Here is a 27,894-nt window from a genome sequence, read left to right on the forward strand (position 1 = left end):
GAGTTCAGATATCCCTATCCTGATCCAACAGAAATAATACGGTCACAGAGTTCAGATATCCCTATCCTCATCCAACAGAAATAATACTGTGTCACAGAATTCAGATATCCCTATCCTGTTCCAACAGAAATAATACTGTCACAGAGTTCAGATATCCCTATCCTGTTCCAACAGAAATAATACTGTGTCACAGAGTTCAGATATCCCTATCCTGTTCCAACAGAAATAATACTGTGTCAAAGAGTTCAGATATCCCTATCCTGTTCCAAAAGAAATAATACTGTGTCACAGAGTTCACATATCCCTATCCTGATCCAACAGAAATAATACTGTCACAGAGTTCAGATATCCCTATCCTGATCCAACAGAAATACTACACTGTCACAGAGTTCAGATATCCCTATCCTGATCCAACAGAAATACTACTGTCACAGAGTTCAGATATCCCTATCCTGATCCAACAGAAATACTACACTGTCACAGAGTTCAGATATCCCTATCCTGTTCCAACAGAAACACTACTGTCACAGAGTTCAGATATCCCTATCCTGATCCAACAGAAATACTACTGTCACAGAGTTCAGATATCCCTATCCTGATCCAACAGAAATAATACTGTCACAGAGTTCAGATATCCCTATCCTGTTCCAACAGAAATAATACTGTCACAGAGTTCAGATATCCTTATCCTGTTCCAACAGAAATAATACTGTGTCACAGAGTTCAGATATCCCTATCCTGTTCCAACAGAAATAATACTGTCACAGAGTTCAGATATCCCTATCCTGTTCCAACAGAAATAATACTGTCACAGAGTTCAGATATCCCTATCCTGATCCAACAGAAATACTACTGGCAGTGTATGTACAAAGTGAGAGTCACCATCAGTGTCCCACAGAGAGTTGTGTTGAACCAACAGCTGAAGATGAAGGGACAGGTAAGAGACAGATAGGTAAGAGGTAAGGGACACACAGGTAACAGACAGGTAACAGACAGACAGGTAAGAGACAGGTAAGAGGTAAGAGACATCCAGGTAACAGGTAAGAGAAAGACAGGTCACAGGTAAGAGAAAGACAGGTCACAGACAGGTAAGAGGTAAGAGACAGACGGGTAACAGACAGGTAAGAGACAGACAGGCAAGTAACAGATGGGTAAGGGGTAAGAGACAGACAGGTAAGAGACAGGTAAGATGTCTACTGGTAAGAGACAGGTAAGAGGTAAGAGACAGGTAAGAGGCAACAGGTAAAAGACAGGTAAGGAACAGTCTGGTGAGAGGTAGGAGACAGACAGGCAAGTAACAGATGGGAAAGAGGTAAGAGACAGACAGGACAGGTAAGAGACAGGTAAGATGCCTACTGGTAAGAGACAGGTAAGATGCCTACTGGTAAGAGACAGGTAAGAGGTAAGAGACAGACAGGTAAGTGTGAGTACTGACCACCAATGGCCCAGAGAGTGTTGTGCAGAACCAAGAGCTGATGATGACTGCGGTACTTGTTCATAGGTGTCAGTGCTGTCCACTGGTCAGTGTGGGGGTCATAGGTCTCCATGCTGGCCAGGCGCTTTATGTTGAATCCCCCACAGGTGTAGATCTTGCCCTCTGTTCACACACACACATCACATTACAATCCCCCACAGGTGTAGATCTTGCCCTCTGTTCACACACACACATCACATTACAATCCCCCACAGGTGTAGATCTTGCCCTCTGCTCACACACACATCATCACATTACAATCCCCCACATGTGTGCATCATGTCCTCTGCTCACACACATCATCACATTACAATCCCCCACATGTGTGCATCATGTCCTCTGCTCACACACATCATCACATTACAATCCCCCACATGTGTGCATCATGTCCTCTGCTCACACACACATTATCACATTACAATCCCCCACATGTGTGCATCATGTCCTCTGCTCACACACACATTATCACATTACAATCCCCGACAGGTGTAGATTTTGCCCTCTGCTCACGCACATAACATTACAATCCCCATCTTGCCCTCTGCTCACACACACATCATCACATTACAATCCCCCACAGGTGTGCATCTTGCCCTCTGCTCACACACATCATCACATTACAAACCCCATCTTGCCCTCTGCTCACACACATCATCACATTACAATCCCTCACAGGTGTGCATCTTGCCCTCTGCTCACACACATCATCACATTACAATCCCCCACAGGTGTGCATCTTGCCCTCTGCTCACACACATCATCACATTACAATCCCCATCTTGCCCTCTGCTCACACACATCATCACATTACAAACCCCATCTTGCCCTCTGCTCACACACATCATCACATTACAATCCCCCACAGGTGTAGATCTTGTCCTCTGCTCACACACACATCATCACATTACAAACCCCATCTTGCACTCTGCTCACACACATCATATTAGATATACTGACACATGCAGTGGTTGAATGGTCAGAGTACTGGATTCTCACGCTAGTTCCCAGATTTCAATCCCCAGTTTCAGTTCACCTGGTGGGATAAGGGTGGAGATTTTTCTGATCTCACAGGTCAACACATGTGCACAGCTACTTGTGCCTGAACCCTCTTTGTGTATATACACAGGCAGAAGTAGGCACATTAAATATCCCACAATCCTATGTACCAAGTCATTTATGCAAATGACTCCATGTTTGTAAAGTGTGTCAACTCCAAAGGTCTCTGAGTAAAGTACTAAAAGGGAGGAGAAGACAGTGTAACTGACGACAGGGAAAGTACCAGAAGGAGAAGGCAGTGTTACTGAAGACAGGGAAAGTACCAGAAGGAAGGAGAAGACAGTGTTAGTGAAGACAGGTAAAAGTACCAGAAGGAAGGAGAAGACAGTGAAGACAGGTAAAAGTACCAGAAGGAAGGAGAAGACAGTGTTAGTGAAGACAGGGAAAGTACCAGAAGGAAGGAGAAGACAGTGTTACTGAAGACAGGGAAAGTACCAGAAGGAGAAGACAGTGTTACTGAAGACAGGGAAAGTACCAGAAGGAAGGAGAAACAGTGCTACTGAAGACAGGGAAAGTAGCAGAAGGAAGGAGAAGACAGTGTTAGTGAAGACAGGTAAAAGTACCAGAAGGAAGGAGAAGACAGTGTTAGTGAAGACAGGGAAAGTACCAGAAGGAAGGAGAAGACAGTGTTACTGAAGACAGGGAAAGTACCAGAAGGAGAAGACAGTGTTACTGAAGACAGGGAAAGTACCAGAAGGAAGGAGAAGACAGTGCTACTGAAGATAGGGAAAGTACCAGAAGGAGAAGTCAGTGTTACTGAAGACAGGGAAAGTACCAGAAGGAGAAGTCAGTGCTACTGAAGACAGGGAAAGTACCAGAAGGAAGGAGAAGACAGTGTTACTGAAGACAGGGAAAGTACCAGAAGGAAGGAGAAGACAGTGCTACTGAAGATAGGGAAAGTACCAGAAGGAGAAGTCAGTGTTACTGAAGACAGGGAAAGTACCAGAAGGAGAAGTCAGTGCTACTGAAGACAGGGAAAGTACCAGAAGGAAGGAGAAGACAGTGTTACTGAAGACAGGGAAAGTACCATAAGGAGAAGACAGTGTTAGTGAAGACAGGGACAGTACCAGAAGGAAGGAGAAGACAGTGTTAGTGAAGACAGGGAAAGTACCAGAAGGAGAAGACAGTGTTAGTGAAGACAGGGACAGTACCAGAAGGAGAAGACAGTGTTAGTGAAGACAGGGACAGTACCAGAAGGAAGGAGAAGACAGTGTTACTGAAGACAGGGAAAGTACCAGAAGGAGAAGACAGTGTTAGTGAAGACAGGGACAGTACCAGAAGGAAGGAGAAGACAGTGTTACTGAAGACAGGGACAGTACCAGAAGGAAGGAGAAGACAGTGTTACTGAAGACAGGGAAAGTACCAGAAGGAAGGAGAAGACAGTGTTAGTGAAGACAGGGAAAGTACCAGAAGGAAGGAGAAGACAGTGTTACTGAAGATAGGGAAAGTACCAGGAGAAGAAGTCAGTGCTACTGAAGACAGGGAAAGTACCAGAAGGAGAAGTCAGTGCTACTGAAGACATGGAAAGTACCAGAAGGAAGGAGAAAACAGTGTTACTGAAGACATGGAAAGTACCAGAAGGAAGGAGAAGACAGTGTTACTGAAGACAGGGAAAGTACCAGAAGGAAGGAGAAAACAGTGTTACTGAAGACATGGAAAGTACCAGAAGGAAGGAGAAAACAGTGTTACTGAAGACAGGGAAAGTACCAGAAGGAGAAGACAGTGTTACTCAAGACAGGGAAAGTACCAGAAGGAGAAAACAGTGTCACTGAAGACATGGAAAGTACCAGAAGGAAGGAGAAGACAGTACTCCTGAAGACAGGGAAAGTACCAGAAGGAAGGAGAAAACAGTGTTACAGAAGACATGGAAAGTACCAGAAGGAAGGAGAAGACAGTGCTCCTGAAGACAGGGAAAGTACCAGAAGGAAGGAGAAGACAGTGTTACTGAAGACAGGGAAAGTACCAGAAGGAAGGAGAAGACAGTGTTACTGAAGACAGGGAAAGTATCAGAAGGAGAAGACAGTGTTACTGAAGACAGGGAAAGTACCAGAAGGAAGGAGAAGACAGTGCTACTGAAGATAGGGAAAGTACCAGAAGGAGAAGTCAGTGTTACTGAAGACAGGGAAAGTACCAGAAGGAAGGAGAAGACAGTGTTAGTGAAGACATGGAAAGTACCAGAAGGAGAAGTCAGTGTTACTGAAGACAGGGAAAGTACCAGAAGAAGGAGAAGACAGTGTTAGTGAAGACAGGGAAAGTACCAGAAGGAAGGAGAAGACAGTGTTACTGAAGACAGGGAAAGTACCAGAAGGAGAAGTCAGTGTTACTGAAGACAGGGAAAGTACCAGAAGGAAGGAGAAGTCAGTGCTACTGAAGACAGGGAAAGTACCAGAAGGAAGGAGAAGACAGTGCTACTGAAGATAGGGAAAGTACCAGAAGGAGAAGTCAGTGTTACTGAAGACAGGGAAAGTACCAGAAGGAGAAGTCAGTGCTACTGAAGACAGGGAAAGTACCAGAAGGAAGGAGAAGACAGTGTTACTGAAGACAGGGAAAGTACCAGAAGGAGAAGACAGTGTTACTGAAGACAGGGAAAGTACCAGAAGGAGAAGACAGTGTTAGTGAAGACAGGGAAAGTACCAGAAGGAAGGAGAAGACAGTGTTACTGAAGACAGGGAAAGTACCAGAAGGAAGGAGAAGACAGTGTTACTGAAGACAGGGAAAGTACCAGAAGGAGAAGACAGTGTTACTGAAGACAGGGACAGTACCAGAAGGAAGGAGAAGACAGTGTTACTGAAGACAGGGAAAGTACCAGAAGGAAGGAGAAGACAGTGTTACTGAAGACAGGGAAAGTACCAGAAGGAGAAGACAGTGTTACTGAAGACAGGGACAGTACCAGAAGGAAGGAGAAGACAGTGTTACTGAAGACGGGGAAAGTACCAGAAGGAAGGAGAAGACAGTGTTACTGAAGATAGGGAAAGTACCAGAAGGAGAAGTCAGTGCTACTGAAGACAGGGACAGTACCAGAAGGAAGGAGAAGTCAGTGCTACTGAAGACAGGGAAAGTACCAGAAGGAAGGAGAAGTCAGTGTTACTGAAGATAGGGAAAGTACCAGAAGGAGAAGTCAGTGCTACTGAAGACAGGGAAAGTACCAGAAGGAGAAAACAGTGTTACTGAAGACATGGAAAGTACCAGAAGAAGGAGAAGACAGTGTTACTGAAGACAGGGAAAGTACCAGAAGGAAGGAGAAGACAGTGTTACTGAAGACAGGGAAAGTATCAGAAGGAGAAGACAGTGCTACTGAAGACAGGGAAAGTACCAGAAGGAGAAGACAGTGTTACTGAAGACAGGGAAAGTACCAGAAGGAGAAGACAGTGTTACTGAAGACAGGGAAAGTACCAGAAGGATTTGCTCTGTGTGTGTGTGTGTGTGTGTGTGTGTGTGTGTGTGTGTTTCAGGTTTCATGGTCGGCAAAATCGTTTTTCTTTAATCGGCCGTAGTTCCGTAGTAATGGGGCTTGAATTGTAGAAACTACGGACGAATCGTAGTACTAGGCAGGTCTAAAAGTACCAGAAGGAGAAGACAATGTTACTGAAGACAGGGAAAGTACCAGAAGGAGAAGACAGTGTTAGTGAAGACAGGGAAAGTACCAGAAGGAGGAGACAGTGTAACTGAAGACATGGAAAGTACCAGAAGGAGAAGTCAGTGCTACTGAAGACAGGGACAGTACCAGAAGGAAGGAGAAGACAGTGTTACAGAAGACAGGTAAAGTACCAGAAGGAAGGAGAAGACAGTGTTACTGAAGACAGGGAAAGTACCAGAAGGAAGGAGAAGACAGTGTTACAGAAGACAGGTAAAGTACCAGAAGGAAGGAGAAGACAGTGTTACTGAAGACAGGGAAAGTACCAGAAGGAGAAGACAGTGTTACTGAAGACAGGGAAAGTACCAGAAGGAGAAGTCAGTGCTACTGAAGACAGGGAAAGTACCAGAAGGAAGGAGAAGACAGTGCTACTGAAGATAGGGAAAGTACCAGAAGGAGAAGTCAGTGCTACTGAAGACAGGGAAAGTACCAGAAGGAGAAGTCAGTGTTACTGAAGACAGGGAAAGTACCAGAAGGAAGGAGAAGACAGTGCTACTGAAGATAGGGAAAGTACCAGAAGGAGAAGTCAGTGTTACTGAAGACAGGGCAAGTACCAGAAGGAGAAGTCAGTGCTACTGAAGACAGGGAAAGTACCAGAAGGAAGGAGAAGACAGTGTTACTGAAGACAGGGAAAGTACCAGAAGGAAGGAGAAGACAGTGTTACTGAAGACAGAGAAAGTACCAGAAGGAAGGAGAAGACAGTGTTACAGAAGACAGAGAAAGTACCAGAAGGAAGGAGAAGACAGTGTTACTGAAGACAGAGAAAGTACCAGAAGGAGAAGACAGTGTTACTGAAGACAGGGAAAGTACCAGAAGGAGAAGACAGTGTTACTGAAGACGGGGAAAGTACCAGAAGGAGAAGACAGTGTTACTGAAGACGGGGAAAGTACCAGAAGGAGAAGACAGTGTTACTGAAGACGGGGAAAGTACCAGAAGGAGAAGACAGTGTTACTGAAGACGGGGAAAGTACGAGAAGGAAGGAGAAGACAACTCACTCAGGGCAGCCACAGCCAGCTTGATTCTGGGTTCCAGCATGCTGGCGCACTCAGACCACGTTTTGTCATGGAGGTCAAAGGCCATGACGCTGGTGGTAGGGACAGGGTCGGTGCCACCATCATGGCGATCCCCCCCCAACACGTACAGACGTCTGTCCACCACAATGGCCGCATGTTGTCGATGTTGCTCACTGAAGTGGACATGGGGGCGTTGTAAGAGACGCACAGTGTTACAGACAATGTCACCCTCAAGGGACGTGACAGCCATGTGCGCCACTTCTGATTTTGACACGGTGTAGATGGCGCTGGTTTCTGGACACACAGCCAAGGCTCCCTCGTCCTGCAGACAGGTGTTGATGTGTCCCACCACGTCCACAGAGAACTGGCAGCCCACTGGCAGCCACTGGTCCCGCATCATGTTGTACTCAAACATTTCTGTGCGGGTGACAGTGGTGCTGCTGTGGGCAACGGGGATGGGCTCACAGGAACAGCAGAACAGATGGCCATACAGGTTGAAGGCAATGGCCGCTGAGGCCATCATGGGCAGGTCAGCACAGGCTGTCCACCGGGAGGTCAAGGTGTCCAGTCTCTCCACACTGCGAAGCCGGGGACACTTGGGCCTGACACACATCATGGACATTGTATGGACACTTGGGCCTGACACATCACTGACATTGTATGGACACTTGGGCCTGACACATCACTGACATTGTATGGACACTTGGGCCTGACACATCACTGACATTGTATGGACACTTGGGCCTGACACACATCATGGACATTGTATGGACACTTGGGCCTGACACACATCACATTGTATGGACACTTGGGCCTGACACATCACATTGTATGGACACTTGGGCCCGACACATCACTGACATTGTATGGACACTTGGGCCTGACACACATCACATTGTATGGACACTTGGGCCTGACACACATCACATTGTATGGACACTTGGGCCTGACACACATCACAGACATAGTATGGACACTTGGGCCCGACACATCATGGACATTGTATGGACATTTGGGCCCGACACAATTTCACATTGTATGGACACTTGAGCCTGACACAATTTCACATTGTATGGACACTTGGGCCCGACACAATTTCACATTGTATGGACACTTGGGCCTGACACACATCACATTGTATGGACACTTGGGACTGACACAATTTCACATTGTATGGACACTTGGGCCTGACACACATCACATTGTATGGACACTTGGGACTGACACAATTTCACATTGTATGGACACTTTGGCCCGACACATCACTGACATTGTATGGACACTTGGGCCCGACACATGAATGACATTGTATGGACACTTGGCCTGACACACATCATGGACATTGTATGGACACTTGGCCTGACACACATTACTGACATTGTATGGACACTTGGGCCCGACACACATCACATTGTATGGACACTTGGGCCTGACACACATCACATTGTATGGACACTTGGGCCTGACACACATCACAATGTATGGACACTTGGGCCTGACATACATCACAGACAATGTATGGACACTTGGGCCTGACACACATCACAGACAATGTATGGATACTTCGGCCTGACACACATCACATTGTATGGACACTTCGGCCTGACAAACATCACATTGTATGGACACTTGGGCCTGACACACATCACATTGTATGGGCACTTGGGCCTGACACACATCACAATGTATGGACACTTGGGCCTGACACATCACATTGTATGGACACTTGGGCCTGACATACATCACAGACATTGTATGGACACTTGGGCCTGACACACATCACATTGTATGGACACTTGGGCCTGACACATCACATTGTATGGACACTTGGGCCCGACACATCATGGACATTGTATGGACACTTGGGCCTGACACACATCACATTGTATGGACACTTGGGCCTGACACACATCACAGACATTGTATGGACACTTTGGCCCGACACATCATGGACATTGTATGGACATTTGGGCCCGACACAATTTCACATTGTATGGACACTTGAGCCTGACACAATTTCACATTGTATGGACACTTGGGCCCGACACAATTTCACATTGTATGGACACTTGGGCCTGACACACATCACATTGTATGGACACTTGGGCCTGACACACATCACAATGTATGGACACTTGGGCCTGACATACATCACAGACAATGTATGGACACTTGGGCCTGACACACATCACAGACAATGTATGGATACTTCGGCCTGACACACATCACATTGTATGGACACTTCGGCCTGACAAACATCACATTGTATGGACACTTGGGCCTGACACACATCACATTGTATGGGCACTTGGGCCTGACACACATCACAATGTATGGACACTTGGGCCTGACACATCACATTGTATGGACACTTGGGCCCGACACATCATGGACATTGTATGGACACTTGGGCCTGACACACATCACATTGTATGGACACTTGGGCCTGACACACATCACAGACATTGTATGGACACTTTGGCCCGACACATCATGGACATTGTATGGACATTTGGGCCCGACACAATTTCACATTGTATGGACACTTGAGCCTGACACAATTTCACATTGTATGGACACTTGGGCCCGACACAATTTCACATTGTATGGACACTTGGGCCTGACACACATCACATTGTATGGACACTTGGGACTGACACAATTTCACATTGTATGGACACCTGGGCCCGACACATCACTGACATTGTATGGACACTTGGGCCCGACACATAAATGACATTGTATGGACACTTGGGCCCGACACATCACTGACATTGTATGGACACCTGGGCCCGACACATCACTGACATTGTATGGACACTTGGGCCCGACACATAAATGACTTTGTATGGACACTTGGCCTGACACACATCATGGACATTGTATGGACACTTGGCCTGACACACATTAATGACATTGTATGGACACTTGGGCCCGACACACATCACATTGTATGGACACTTGGGCCTGACACACATCACATTGTATGGACACTTGGGCCTGACACACATCACATTGTATGGACACTTGGGCCTGACACACATCACATTGTATGGGCACTTGGGCCTGACACACATCACAGACATTGTATGGACACTTGGGCCCGACACATCATGGACATTGTATGGACACTTGGGCCTGACACAATTTCACATTGTATGGACACTTGGGCCTGACACAATTTCACATTGTATGGACACTTGGGCCCGACACAATTTCACATTGTATGGACACTTGGGCCTGACACACATCACATTGTATGGACACTTGGGACTGACACAATTTCACATTGTATGGACACCTGGGCCCGACACATCACTGACATTGTATGGACACTTGGGCCCGACACATGAATGACATTGTATGGACACTTGGCCTGACACACATCATGGACATTGTATGGACACTTGGCCTGACACACGTTACTGACATTGTATGGACACTTGGGCCCGACACACATCACAATGTATGGACACTTGGGCCTGACACACATCATAATGTATGGACACTTGGGCCCGACACACATCACAGACAATGTATGGACACTTGGGCCTGACACACATCACATTGTATGGACACTTGGGCCTGACACATCATGGACATTGTATGGACACTTGGGCCTGACATACATCACAGACATTGTATGGACACTTGGGCCTGACACACATCACATTGTATGGACACTTGGGCCTGACACACATCACATTGTATGGGCACTTGGGCCTGACACACATCACATTGTATGGACACTTGGGCCTGACCCATCATGGACATTAACACTTGGGCCTGACATACACATCACAGACATTGTATGGACACTTGGGCCTGACACACATCACACACATTGTATAGACACTTGGGCCTGACACACATCACATTGTATGGACACTTTGGCCTGACACATCATGGACATTGTATGGACACTTGGGCCTGACACATCATGGACATTGTATGGACACTTGGACCTGACACACATCACAGACATTGTATGGACACTTGGGCCTGACACACATCACAGACATTGTATGGACACTTGGGCCTGACACACATCACATACATTATATAGACACGTGGGCCTGACACACATCACAGACATTGTATAGACACTTGGGCCTGACACACATCACTGACAATGTATGGACACTTGGGCCTGACACACATCACATTGTATGGACACTTGGGCCTGACACACATCACATTGAATGGACACTTGGGCCTGACACACATCACAGACATTGTACAGACACTTGGGCCTGACACACATCACTGACAATGTATGGACACTTGGGCCTGACACACATCACAGACAATGTATAGACACTTGGGCCTGACACACATCACATTGTATGGACACTTGGGCCTGACACACATCACATTGTATGGACACTTGGGCCTGACACACATCACATTGTATGGACACTTGGGCCTGACACACATCACAGACATTGTATGGACACTTGGGCCTGACACACATCACAATGTATGGACACTTGGGCCTGACACACATCACAGACAATGTATAGACACTTGGGCCTGACACACATCACATTGTATGGACACTTGGGCCTGACACACATCACAGACATTGTATGGACACTTGGGCCTGACACATCATGGACATTGTATGGACATAGAATATAGCTCATACAAGAAGAGGTAACAGATAATAATAAAAAAGATAACAGTTATATCAATCATGTACTTTACAAATCCACACATACAGAGAAAGACAGGAGAGAGACAGAGGATGAGATGACAGAGAGACAGAGATGAGATGACAGATGACAGACAGACAGATAATGACAGTGACTAATGAGAGACTCGGTGAGAAAGGATGACAGAGAGAGACAGGATGACAGAGAAAGAGATGATGACAGAGGGTGACAGAGAGACAGAGGATGACACAGAGAGAGGATGACAGAGAGAGAGAGAGATGATGACAGAGGATGACACAGAGAGAGGATGACAGAGAGAGAGAGAGAGACAGAGGATGACACAGAGAGAGAGAGGATGACAGAGGATGACAGAGAGAGAGAGAGGATGACAGAGGGAGGATGACAGAGAGACAGAGGATGACAGAGGGAGGATGACAGAGAGACAGAGGATGACAGAGAGACAGAGGATGACAGAGAGAGGATGACAGAGGATGACAGAGAGACAGAGGATGACAGAGGGAGGATGACAGAGAGACAGAGGATGACAGAGAGACAGAGGATGACAGAGAGACAGAGATGAGATGACAGATGACAGACAATGACAGTGACTAATGAGAGACTCGGTGAGAAAGGATGACAGAGAGAGAGATGATGACAGAGGGTGACAGAGAGACAGAGGATGACAGAGAGAGAGAGAGAGGATGACAGAGGGTGACAGAGAGACAGAGGATGACAGAGGGAGGATGACAGAGAGAGAGAGAGGATGACAGAGAGAGGATGACAGAGACAGAGATGAGATGACAGATGGCAGACAATGACAGTGACTAATGAGAGACTCGGTGAGAAAGGATGACAGAGAGAGAGATGATGACAGAGGGTGACAGAGAGAAAGAGGATGACAGAGAGAGAGAGAGAGGATGACAGAGAGACAGAGGATAACAGAGGGAGGATGACAGAGGGAGGATGACAGAGAGAGAGAGAGGATGACAGAGAGACAGAGGATGACAGAGACAAAGGATGACAGAGAGAGAGAAGATGACAGAGGATGACAGAGAAAGAATGACAGAGTGAGAGACAGAGGATGACAAAGACAGAGGATGACAGAAAGAGGGGATGACAGAGAGAGAGAGGATGACAGAGGATGACAGAAAGAGGGGATGACAAAGACAGAGGATGACAGAAAGAGGGGATGACAGATAGAGAGGATGACAAAGACAGAGGATGACAAAGACACAGAGAGAGACAGAGGATGACAGAGAGACAGAGGATGACAAAGACAGAGGATGACAAAGACAGAGAGAGAGACAGAGGATGACAAAGACAGAGGATGACAAAGACAGAGAGAGAGACAGAGGATGACAGAGAGACAGAGGATGACACAGAGAGACAGAGGATGACAGAGAGACAGAGGATGACAGACAGAGGATGACAGACAGAGGATGACAGAGAGACAGAGGATGACAGACAGAGGATGACAGACAGAGGATGACAGAGAGACAGAGGATGACATAGAGAGAGAGGATGACAGAGAGACAGAGGATGACAGAGAGACAGAGGATGACAGACAGAGGATGACAGAGAGACAGAGGATGACATAGAGAGAGAGGATGACAGACAGAGGATGACAGAGAGACAGAGGATGACAGAGAGACAGAGACAGAGGATGACAGAGAGACAGAGGATGACAGAGAGACAGAGGATGACAGAGAGACAGGAGGACAGAGAGAGGATGACAGAGAGACAGAGGATGACAGGGAGAAAGAGAGGATGACAGAGAGACAGAGGATGACAGAGAGAGGGAATGACAGAGAGAGGGAATGACAGAGAGACAGAGGATGACAGACAGAGGATGACAGAGAGACAGAGGATGACAGGGAGAAAGAGAGGATGACAGAGAGAGAGAGAATGACAGAGAGAGGGAATGACAGAGAGAGGGAATGACAGAGAGACAGAGGATGACAGACAGAGGATGACAGAGAGACAGAGGATGACAGGGAGAAAGAGAGGATGACAGAGAGAGAGAGAATGACAGAGAGAGGGAATGACAGAGAGAGGGAATGACAGAGAGATAGAGGATGACAGACAGAGGATGACAGAGAGAGACAGAGGATGACAGAGAGAGAGAGAATGACAGAAAGAGAGGATGACAGAGAGAGAGAATGACAGAGAGAGAGGATGACAGAGAGAGAGAATGACAGAGAGAGACAGAGGATGACACAGACAGAGGATGACAGAGAGAGACAGAGGATGACAGAGAGAGAGAGAGAATGACAGAGAGAGACAGAGGATGACACAGAGAGAGACAGAGGATGACAGAGAGAGAATGACACAGAGAGAGAATGACAGAGAGAGACAGAGGATGACACACACAGAGGATGACAGAGAGAGAGAATGACAGAGAGACAGAGAATGACACAGAGAGAGAATGACAGAGAGAGACAGAGGATGACACAGACAGAGGATGACAGAGAGAGACAGAGGATGACACAGAGAGAGAGAGAATGACAGAGAGAGACAGAGGATGACACAGAGAGAGACAGAGGATGACAGAGAGAGAATGACACAGAGAGAGAATGACAGAGAGACAGAGGATGACACAGAGAGAGAATGACAGAGAGAGAATGACAGAGAGACAGAGGATGACACAGAGAGAGAATGACAGAGAGAGAATGACAGAGAGACAGAGGATGACACAGAGAGAGAATGACAGAGAGACAGAGGATGACAGAGACAGAGGATGACACAGAGAGAGAGAGGATGACAGAGACAGAGGATGACAGAGAGAGAGAGAGGATGACAGAGGATGGCAGAGACAGAGACTGACAGAGGATGACAGAGAGACAGAGGATGACCGAGAGAGAGAGAATGACAGAGACAGAGACACAGGATGACAGAGAGACAGAGGATGACAGAGACAGACAGAGGATGACAGAGACAGACAGAGGATGACAGACAGAGGATGACAGAGACAGACAGAGGATGACAGAGAGACAGAGGATGACAGAGACAGACAGAGGATGACAGAGACAGACAGAGGATGACAGAGAGACAGACAGAGGATGACAGAGACAGACAGAGGATGACAGAGAGACAGAGGATGACAGAGACAGACAGAGGATGACAGAGACAGACAGAGGATGACAGACAGAGGATGACAGAGACAGACAGAGGATGACAGAGACAGACAGAGGATGACAGACAGAGGATGACAGAGACAGACAGAGGATGACAGAGAGACAGAGGATGACAGACAGAGGATGACAGAGACAGACAGAGGATGACAGACAGAGGATGACAGAGAGACAGAGGATGACAGAGACAGACAGAGGATGACAGAGACAGACAGAGGATGACAGAGAGACAGATAGAGGATGACAGAGACAGACAGAGGATGACAGAGACAGACAGAGGATGACAGACAGAGGATGACAGAGACAGACAGAGGATGACAGAGAGACAGAGGATGACAGACAGAGGATGACAGAGACAGACAGAGGATGACAGAGAGACAGAGACAGACAGAGGATGACAGAGACAGACAGAGGATGACAGACAGAGGATGACAGAGACAGACAGAGGATGACAGAGGATGACAGAGACAGACAGAGGATGACAGACAGAGGATGACAGAGACAGACAGAGGATGACAGACAGAGGATGACAGAGACAGACAGAGGATGACAGAGGATGACAGAGACAGACAGAGGATGACAGACAGAGGATGACAGAGACAGACAGAGGATGACAGAGACAGACAGAGGATGACAGACAGAGGATGACAGAGACAGACAGAGAATGACAGACAGAGGATGACAGAGACAGACAGAGGATGACAGAGACAGACAGAGGATGACAGACAGAGGATGACAGAGACAGACAGAGGATGACAGAGAGACAGAGGATGACAGAGACAGAGGATGACAGAGACAGACAGAGGATGACAGACAGAGGATGACAGAGACAGACAGAGGATGACAGACAGAGGATGACAGAGACAGACAGAGGATGACAGAGACAGACAGAGGATGACAGACAGAGGATGACAGAGACAGACAGAGGATGACAGACAGAGGATGACAGAGACAGACAGAGGATGGCAGACAGAGGATGACAGAGACAGACAGAGGATGACAGAGACAGACAGAGGATGACAGAGACAGACAGAGGATGACAGAGAGAGGATGACAGAGACAGACAGAGGATGACAGACAGAGGATGACAGAGGATGACAGAGAGAGGATGACAGAGACAGACAGAGGATGACATACAGAGGATGACAGAGGATGACAGAGAGAGGATGACAGAGACAGACAGAGGATGACAGACAGAGGATGACAGACAGAGGATGACAGAGGATGACAGACAGAGGATGACAGAGGATGACAGACAGAGGATGACAGAGAGAGGATGACAGAGACAGACAGAGGATGACAGAGGATGACAGAGAGAGGATGACAGAGACAGACAGAGGATGACAGACAGAGGATGACAGAGAGAGGATGACAGACAGAGGATGACAGAGGATGACAGACAGAGGATGACAGAGACAGACAGAGGATGACAGAGAGAGGATGACAGACAGAGGATGACAGACAGAGGATGACAGAGACAGACAGAGGATGACAGACAGAGGATGACAGACAAAGGATGACAGAGACAGACAGAGGATGACAGAGGATGACAGACAGAGGATGACAGAGACAGACAGAGGATGACAGAGAGAGAGAGGATGACAGAGAGACAGAGAATGACACAGAGAGAGAATGACAGAGAGACAGAGGATGACACAGAGAGAGAATGACAGAGAGAGACAGAGGATGACACAGACAGAGGATGACAGAGAGAGACAGAGGATGACAGAGAGACAGAGGATGACACAGAGAGAGAATGACACAGAGAGAGAATGACAGAGAGACAGAGGATGACACAGAGAGAGAATGACAGAGAGAGAGAATGACAGAGAGACAGAGGATGACACAGAGAGAGAATGACAGAGACAGAGGATGACAGACAGAGGATGACAGAGACAGACAGAGGATGACAGAGACAGAGACAGACAGAGGATGACAGAGACAGACAGAGACAGACAGAGGATGACAGAGGATGACAGACAGAGACAGAGGATGACAGAGACAGACAGAGACAGACAGAGGATGACAGAGGATGACAGACAGAGGATGACAGAGACAGACAGAGGATGACAGAAGATGACAGACAGAGGATGACAGAGGATGACAGAGACAGACAGAGGATGACAGACAGAGGATGACAGAGAGAGACAGAGGATGACAGAGAGAGACAGAGGATGACAGAGAGACAGAGGATGACAGAGACAGACAGAGGATGACAGAGACAGACAGAGGATGACAGAGAGACAGAGGATGACAGAGACAGACAGAGGATGACAGAGACAGACAGAGGATGACAGAGAGAGGATGACAGACAGAGGATGACAGAGGATGACAGACAGAGGATGACAGACAGAGGATGACAGAGAGAGGATGACAGAGGATGACAGACAGAGGATGACAGACAGAGGATGACAGAGAGAGAGAGGATGACAGACAGAGGATGAGAGAGAGACAGAGGATAACAGAGACAGACAGAGGATGACAGAGACAGACAGAGGATGACAGAGAGAGGATGACAGAGACAGACAGAGGATGACAGAGACAGACAGAGGATGACAGAGAGAGGATGACAGAGACAGACAGAGACAGAGGATGACAGAGACAGACAGAGGATGACAGAGAGAGGATGACAGAGACAGACAGAGGATGACAGAGACACAGAGGATGACAGACAGAGGATGACAGAGAGAGACAGAGGATGACAGACAGAGGATGACAGAGAGAGAGAGAGGATGACAGACAGAGGATGACAGAGAGAGACAGAGGATGACAGAGAGAGAGAGGATGACAAGAGACAGGATGACAGAGAGGGAAGTGGAATAAGCATACATGTGCTTTTTTTCATCCTGCCCTCAGGGCAAATGGAAAATGAAAATGAATCAAAACATCCACAAAGTAACAAGGAGATGTAGAAATAAGGACATGACATTCACATACACATTTAAACATGCACATGTGCATAATCCTGATACAAACATAATATTATGAAGGAAAAAGATCACCCTCCCCCCTCCAAAAAACAAGAAACAACCCCCCCCCCCCAAAAAAAAAAACAAAAACACACCAAACAAACAAACAAACAAAAACAAAACAAAAAACACAACAACAACACAAAGTATGCAGGACACTGATTGTGGTTGTATATCATCAAGTACTGTGATAGTGGTTAGATATACAATTAAACTATATATGCGTATTCAATAAGATAAAGTCAAGTTAAGTAGGATTGTTGACATATTTGTCCATAAGGTGTGTATGGTAATGTTTTTTGAATTCTTGAATGCTTTTCTGAACATTAAAATTGGATGAAACATTGTTCCATAAACAGCCTCCTCAATAAATGAGACTGGATTTAAACAGATCTACTCTTGGAATGGGGATCTTAATCTTGTTGGTCTGACGGACTAGCGTGGTGGGAAATCTATCTCTCAAAGATGGAGCATAATTAGACATGATTTAAAAAATAAAAAGTGCTTTGTTGTATTCAAGTTTAAGCTCTAGGGGAAAAATATTTAAATGTCTGTAGTTGTCAGCAGTCAGTGATGAAGATTTCAGAAGGATTGATTTAAGAGCTCGTCTATGCAGACTTAGTAAAGGTTTTAGTATATTATCGCTAGCTGAATCCCAGAGTGTTGGTGCATAGTTAATATGTGATGCAATATAAGCAAAAAAGAATAATTTTCGACAATGCAAATCAAAAAAATGTTTAATTCTGGAAAGCTGATAAATTTTTTGGGATAGAGTTTTGCATAATGACATAATATGACTGGACCAAGATAAGTTGTTATCAATGGTGACTCCAAGAATTTTATGATTATCAACTTCTTCTATTGGTTGACCATTTATGGAAAGGGGTGGAAGTTCGTGTGAAAAGTTTTGGCGTTTCTGTCTGGTGGTGAGTATGAGACATTTTGGGTTTTTTGGATAGAGACGCATGTTATTTAAATTGGACCATCTAACTATGTCATTAATGCTTTGTTGCAGAGTATAATACATTTTGTCTATTGTAGTGTGATTTGTATGTGTTGGTGTATTGTCTGCAAACATCTCACATAATGCATTAATAAATAGAGGCAAATCATTTATATAAACAGAAAATAATATTGGACCAAGCACTGAACCTTGAGGAACTCCATAATAGACTGTAAAGAGGATTGAGATTCATTAATAGATACAATTTGTCTTCTGTCTGATAGAAATGAAGATATGAGTTCAAGTGTATTTCTAGAAAAGCCATATAATTTTAGTTTTTTCAAAAGAAGAGTGCGGTCTATCACATCGAATGCCTTCATAAAATCCACCATGAGAACACCAGTAATTTCATTATTGTTTATATTTGTGAGCCATTGTTCGACTAAGTTAGTGAGTGCTGTATGACAGGAGTGCTTTGACCTGAAACCAGACTGATTTGGATGAAACAATTTGTAGTGACTGAAATGATTAAGGATATGTTTTTTAATGTGTTTTTCTAAAGGTTTTGATAATATTGATAAGATTGAAATTGGTCTGTAATTGGAAGGGTCTGTACGGTCTCCTGACTTAAAAATGGGCACTACTTTCACGACTTTAAAAGATTTAGGAATTAACTTTTTTGTGATACATTGGTTATAGACATAAGTAAGTGTTTCGGCAATTATAGGAGCAGAGAGTTTTAATATCTTTCCATCTATACCATCAATACCTTTCGAACCTGTTTGCTTTAAGTGGGAAAGAGCATAGTAAACTTCATTATATATCCATAAGAGGGATATCAAGGTGTGATGAAATATTTTTAGAGTTACAAAAGGTTTTGAGAATATCAAGTGAATTAAGGGATGATGTGTTTGTTACTACTGTTGAGTTAGCTATATTACAAAAATGTGTATTTAGGTTTTCTGCTGATATGTCATTAGTTGCTGTGGATTGCATGTTATTATGTTTATTATTTGACTTATTTATGGCTTTCCAAATCAGTTTATTATTGGATTTTGTGGAAATAAGTTCTTGAAAATAATTCTTTTTTTCTGAACGTTTCAAAGCATTTACAAGATGATGTTGTTTTCTGAATTCATCTTTCTTACTTTCTGAGAGAGACGAGTCTCTTTCCTTAATCTTATCATCAATGGTTTTAGTCATCCATGGCTGTTTAGGATAGCTTTTGACACGTTTTGTTATGAATGGAGCATGTTTATCATATACATTAAGAAAATTGTGATACCAAACCTCAAGTGCTTCTTCAAGATTAGAGAACTGATAAACAGCTGACATACTGGAATGTATCAAGTTCTGTAGAAATAAATCCTTATCAAATTGTCTAAAATCTCTGTAGCAAACGGTTTTATGTCTATTTGCAGGAATTTTTACACTTCATTTGGACCATGTTAAATATATAGGGGAATGGTCACTGCAGCCAAACGTTGGGGAACATACTTCTGTTATGGAGTTTGTAGATGAAGCATATATATGATCTATAAGTTGCAGTAACTCTCGTAGGTATATCAATTAACTGCGTTAGGTGAAATGATTCATAAATTTTTGTCCAGTGTTTGTTTAATTTGAGTAAGTCAATATTAAAGTCACCTAATGGTATTATTTCACTTGAAGACAAAGAAGCTTCTTCCATCATCAACATAAACTTGTCTATTCAATCTACATGTTCAGCTGGATTTCTATAGATAAAGTAGGATAGGTTTTGATTTCTTAAAGCATATTTCGATCCATACAGATTCAACTTGATAATGATTGAGTGATTCAATTCTTTAAAGTTAATGTCTTGTTGAACATATACAACAAGGCCTGTTTCTCTAAAATATTTTGGATCATTACGAATACTACAATAGCCTGGTAGTAGTAAATCAGAGTCCTGAATATGGTCTGTTAGTCTTGATTCAGCAAATCCGAATATATGAAACTGTTTTCCGGAGTTTGAAAGGACATGGGATACATCAGCGAGTTTGTTGATGATATGATTAATATTCAGAAAACCTACTTTAAAACCATTGGATATTGGCCAAGTGTTGAGTGTTTTAGTCATGGAACAGAAAAAGTGAATGCAACAGCATCAAAGATGACTATTAATGTTATGATACAATGGTACAATGGAAAGGAGAGAAAAAGACACAAGAAGTACCAGAGGGCACCTCCGAAAGTACACAGTGTGCAGTATACTTAACCACTGATTAAACAACCATCAAATAACAAGTCACATAGAACACAATCGAATACATCAAGTAATTAGGTCAATTATATATCCAAGTTTTTACCGTCATCAAATAACAAGTCACACAGAATACAATTCAAATGCAGCAAGTAACAAGGTCAATAATATATACTGCGTCAAGACAGAGAGAGAGAAAGAGAGAGAGACAGAGAATGACAGAGAGACAGAAGATTACAGTGAGACAGGAAAGAGAAGCGTGTAGCACTGACCCAGTGCGTGCCTGCAGGAATCCTCCAATGACGTACAGTGTGGTCTGTGGCCGTCGTCTTCCCTGCCCTTGATCCTGCCTGGCGCCATTCACTATTTGTTGCAGTTCTGTGTCACATCACACAACATCTCATCACATCACACCACATGCACATCTCATCACATCACATCACATCTCATCATCACATCACACCACATCTCATCATCACATCTCATCATCACATCACACCACATCTCATCATCACATCACATCTAATCATCACACCACACCACATCTCATCACACATCTCATCACACCACATCTCATCACACCACACATCTCATCACACCACATCTCATCATCACATCACACCACATCTCATCATCACATCACATCTAATCATCACACCACATCTCATCACACATCTCATCACATCACACCACATCTCATCACATCACATCTCATCATCACATCACACCACATCTCATCATCACATCACATCTAATCATCACACCACACCACATCTCATCACACATCTCATCACATCACACCACATCTCATCACATCACACCACTATCTGCTGCACTTCTGTGTCACATCATACCACATCTCATCATCACGTCACACCACACCAGATCATATCACTATCTGCTGCAGTTCTGTCACACACCGCATCACATCAGAACACATCAAACCAAACCACATCACACCGCATCACTATCTGCTGCAGTTCTGTCATACATCACACCACACCACATCACATCAAACCACATCACACCACATCACTATCTGTTGCAGTTCTGCCATACATCACACCACACCACATCACTATCTGCTGCAGTTCTGTGTCACACACCGCATCACATCACATTTCTGTCTGCTGCAGTTCTGTGTCAGATCACACCACATCACATTACTATCTGCTGCAGTTCTGTGTCATACATCACACCACATCACATTACTATCTGCTGCAGTTCTGTGTCATACATCACACCACATCACATTACTATCTGCTGCAGTTCTGTGTCATACATCACACCACATCACATCACTATCTGCTGCAGTTCTGTGTCATACATCACACCACATCACATCACTATCTGCTGCAGTTCTGGTTCTCACACCACATCACATCACTATCTGCTGCAGTTCTGGGTCTCACACCACATCACATCACATCACTATCTGCTGCAGTTCTGGGTCTCACACCACATCACATCACTATCTGCTGCAGTTCTGGTTCTCACACCACATCACATCACATCACTATCTGCTGCAGTTCTGTATCATACATCACACCATGTCACATTACTATCTGCTGCAGTACTGGGTCTCACACCACATCACATCACATCACTATCTGCTGCAGTTCTGTATCATACATCACACCATGTCACATTACTATCTGCTGCAGTACTGGGTCTCACACCACATCACATCACATCACTATCTGCTGCAGTTCTGTATCATACATCACACCATGTCACATTACTATCTGCTGCAGTACTGGGTCTCACACCACATCACACCACATCACTATCTGCTGCAGTACTGGGTCTCACACCACATCACATCACATTACTATCTGCTGCAGTACTGGGTCTCACACCACATCACACCACATCACTATCTGCTGCAGTTCTGGGTCTCACACCACATCACTATCTGCTGCAGTACATCACACACCACATCAAATCACACTAAACTAAACATCACATCACCATCTGCTGCAGTTCTGTGTCACACTTCTGACACACACCACACACACACTATATCATTTTGTACAACTGTCAAATCACACACACTGTACTGTTCTGTACAACTGTCAAATCACACACACACACACTGTACTGTTCTGTACAACTGTCAAATCACACACACACACTGTACTGTTCTGTACAACTGTCAAATCACACACACTGTACTGTTCTGTACAACTGTCAAATCACACACACTGTACTGTTCTGTACAACTATCAAATCACACACACACACACACACACACACACACACACACACACACACACACACACACACACACACACACTGTACTGTTCTGTACAACTGTCAAATCACACACACTGTACTGTTCTGTACAACTGTCAAATCACACACACTGTACTGTTCTGTACAACTATCAAATCACACACACACACACACACACACACACACACACACACACACACACACACACACACACACACACACTGTACTGTTCTGTACAACTGTCAAATCACACACACTGTACTGTTCTGTACAACTGTCAAATCACACACACACACACACACACACACACACACACACACACACACACACTGTACTGTTCTGCACAACTGTCAAATCACACACACACACACACACACACACACACACACACACACACACACACACTGTACTGTTCTGCACAACTGTCAAATCACACACACACACACACACACACACACACACACACACACACACACACACACACACACTGTACTGTTCTGTACAACTGTCAAATCACACACACACACACACACACACACACACACACACACACACTGTACTGTTCTGCACAACTGTCAAATCACACACACACACACACACACACACACACACACACACACACACACACACACACACACACTGTACTCTTCTGTACAACTGTCAAATCACACACACACACACACACACACACACACACACACACACACACACACACTGTACTGTTCTGTACAACTGTCAAATCATACACACACACACTGTACTGTTCTGTACAACTGTCAAATCACACACACACACACACACACACACACACACACACACACACACACTGTACTGTTCTGTACAACTGTCAAATCACACACACACACACACACACACACACACACACACTGTACTGTTCTGTACAACTGTCAAATCACACACACACACACACACACACACACACACACACACTGTACTGTTCTGTACAACTGTCAAATCACACACACACACACACACATACACACACACACACACACTGTACTGTTCTGTACAACTGTCAAAACACACATACACACACACACTGTACTGTTCTGTACAACTGTCAAATCACACACACACACACACACACACACACTGTACTGTTCTGCACAATTGTCAAATCACACACACACACACACACACACACACACACACACACACATGGTACTGTTCTGTGCAACTGTCAAATCACACACACACAACACACACAACACACACACACAGTACTGTTCCTGTACATCTGTCAAATCCACACACACACACCACACACCACAAACACACAACACTGTACTGTTCTGCCACAACTGTAAAATCTCACACACACACACACACACAACAACACACACTGTACTGTTTGGTACAACTGTCAATCACACACACACACACAACACACACCACACACACACACACACTGTACTGTTCTGTACATCTGTCAATACACACACACACACACACACACTGTACTGTTCTGTACAACTGTCAAATCACACACACACACACTGTACTGTTCTGTACAACTGTCAAATCACACACACACACACTGTACTGTTCTGTACAACTGTCAAATCACACACACTGTACTGTTCTGTACAACTGTCAAATCACACACACACACACTGTACTGTTCTGTACAACTGTCAAATCACACACACTATACTGTTCTGTACAACTGTCAAATCACACACACACACACACACACACACACACACACACACACTGTACTGTTCTGTACAACTGTCAAATCACACACACTGTACTGTTCTGTACAACTGTCAAATCACACACACTGTACTGTTCTGTACAACTGTCAAATCACACACACTGTACTGTTCTGTACAACTGTCAAATCACACACACTGTACTGTTCTGTACAACTGTCAAATCACACACACACACACACACACACACACACACACACACACACACACTGTACTGTTCTGCACAACTGTCAAATCACACACACACACACACACACACACACACACACACACACACACACACACTGTACTGTTCTGTACAACTGTTAAATCACACACACACACACACACACACACTGTACTGTTCTGTACAACTGTCAAATCACACACACACACACACACACACACACACTGTACTGTTCTGCACAACTGTCAAATCACACACACACACACACACACACACACACACACACACACACACACACACACACTGTACTGTTCTGTACAACTGTCAAATCACACACACACACACACACACACACACACACACACACACACACAAACACTGTACTGTTCTGTACAACTGTCCAATATCACACACACACACACACACACACACACACACACACACACACACACACACACACACTGTACTGTTCTGTACAACTGTCAAATCACACACACTGTACTGTTCTGTACAACTGTCAAATCACACACACACACACACACACACACACACACACACACACACACACACACACTGTACTGTTCTGTACAACTGTCAAATCACACACACTGTACTGTTCTGTACAACTGTCAAATCACACACACTGTACTGTTCTGTACAACTGTCAAATCACACACACACACACTGTACTGTTCTGTACAACTGTCATATCACACACACTGTACTGTTCTGTACAACTGTCAAATCACACACACTGTATTGTTCTGTGCAACTGTCAAATCACACACACACACACACACACACACACACACACACACACACACACACACACACACACACACTGTACTGTTCTGTACAACTGTCAAATCACACACACACACACACACACACACACACACACACACACACACACACTGTGCTGTTCTGTACAACTGTCAAATCACACACACACACACTATACTGTTCTGTACAACTGTCAAATCACACACACTGTACTGTTCTGTACAACTGTCAAATCACACACACTGTACTGTTCTGTACAACTGTCAAATCACACACACTGTACTGTTCTGTACAACTGTCAAATCACACACACACACACTGTACTGTTCTGTACAACTGTCAAATCACACACACACACACACACTGTACTGTTCTGTACAACTGTCAAATCACACACACACACACTGTACTGTTCTGTACAACTGTCAAATCACACACACACACACACTGTACTGTTCTGTACAACTGTCAAATCACACACACACACACTGTACTGTTCTGTACAACTGTCAAATCACACACACTGTACTGTTCTGTACTAATAAACCACTACACAACTCTCTAAAATCATAAATACAAATATGTTCTGTTTCACACACACACACACACACACACACACACACACACACACACACACACACACTGCACTGTTCTGTACTAATAAACAACTACACAACTCTCTAAAATCATACATACAAATACTGTTCTGCTTCACACACACACACACACACACACACACACACACACACACACACACACAGCTGTTCTGCTTCAAATACACAACTCAACAATTATCTAAAAGCACACACACAATTCTGTTGAGCACACAGCACTTTTTCACATTAACAACTCTTTTAAATCACACATAAAAGAATTAGGTTCTGAACAAATAACTTTTTTTCAAATGAATGACTATACAACTCTCAAGTTTACCTTTTCTTTCCAAAAATCATTGGAAAAATAGTTTTTCAACAATTATTTCACATCCCTAAAACACTAATAACCTCTGTAACTCTTTCAGTTTCACTGAAAGGTGAATTATACTGTTACAGCTATGGATGAAGATAAATTCTGTGTTCTCTCCTGTTTGATCTTTCAGCAGCATTTGACACTATTGATCATCAACTCTTTTTCAGTTAGAAACTACCTTTCTACCTTTGGCATTGTTCTACTGCACTCAAATGGTTCAAATATTACTTGATGGACGGGAAACAGTTTGGACAGGAAACAGTTTGTCAACAATTTCGTATCATCTCTATACCTCTTCTTTTCCGCGCCCCACAAGGCTCAACGCTTGGTCCCACTTTATTTATCATGTATACCATCCCTCTCTGATCATTCACAACCACTCTGTTGTTATAATTGTTCGGTCATGACACGAAGCAACAATAATCAGCCCTGCCACAGAATGCACAAGCACTTCATTGTGACCTAAAAACATGAATCCAAGATGTAAAAAGCTGAATGAACGATAACAAAGTCAACCTTAATGATGACAAAACAGAATCTGTTCTCTTCTCAGTTCCCAATCTGTCTTCTAATTGCTCTCTTCTGTTTTCAGTTAACCTCTTGCTTGCCGAACATTTTAACAATTTTGTCTTTCCTGTGTGCCGTGTGAAAAATCGGGGTTTCCAAAAAAGTGCCCCCCCACACCCCCATTCCCTCCACTACCCCTCTGAATCACAATTAATTCCAGTATTTCCAGTCAATTTTGTTTTCGTCGGGTGCCTGTGGTCCAGTATTACACATTTGATGATGGGAAAGAAAGAGGCTGGCTCGATGTGTGTTAGCACCGATGTGTGTTAGCACCGGGCTAACTGATACAGCCCGCTCCTCTCCATCCCCTGCTGGTGGTGAGTCTGACTAACCACACTC

General features: G+C 44.5%; 1 protein-coding gene across 2 annotated transcripts in view; it reads right to left on the reverse strand.

Annotated features, from left to right (window-relative positions):
• LOC143299920 (kelch-like protein 30) overlaps window positions 1-27,894 on the reverse strand; it is an 81,555-nt gene that overhangs the window by 5,150 nt on the left and 48,511 nt on the right. For both annotated transcript variants that reach the window (XM_076613456.1, XM_076613457.1), the window contains 3 exons: window positions 21,372-21,477; window positions 7,160-7,779; window positions 1,436-1,597 (listed from right to left, as the gene is read on the reverse strand). In XM_076613456.1, the coding sequence (XP_076469571.1) occupies window positions 1,436-1,597; window positions 7,160-7,779; window positions 21,372-21,477 (888 nt within the window). The remainder of the gene's footprint in view (window positions 1-1,435; window positions 1,598-7,159; window positions 7,780-21,371; window positions 21,478-27,894) is intronic.

This window comes from Babylonia areolata, chromosome 25, assembly GCF_041734735.1.
Source record: "Babylonia areolata isolate BAREFJ2019XMU chromosome 25, ASM4173473v1, whole genome shotgun sequence".
In the NCBI taxonomy this organism is placed as follows: Eukaryota; Metazoa; Mollusca; class Gastropoda; order Neogastropoda; family Buccinidae; genus Babylonia; species Babylonia areolata.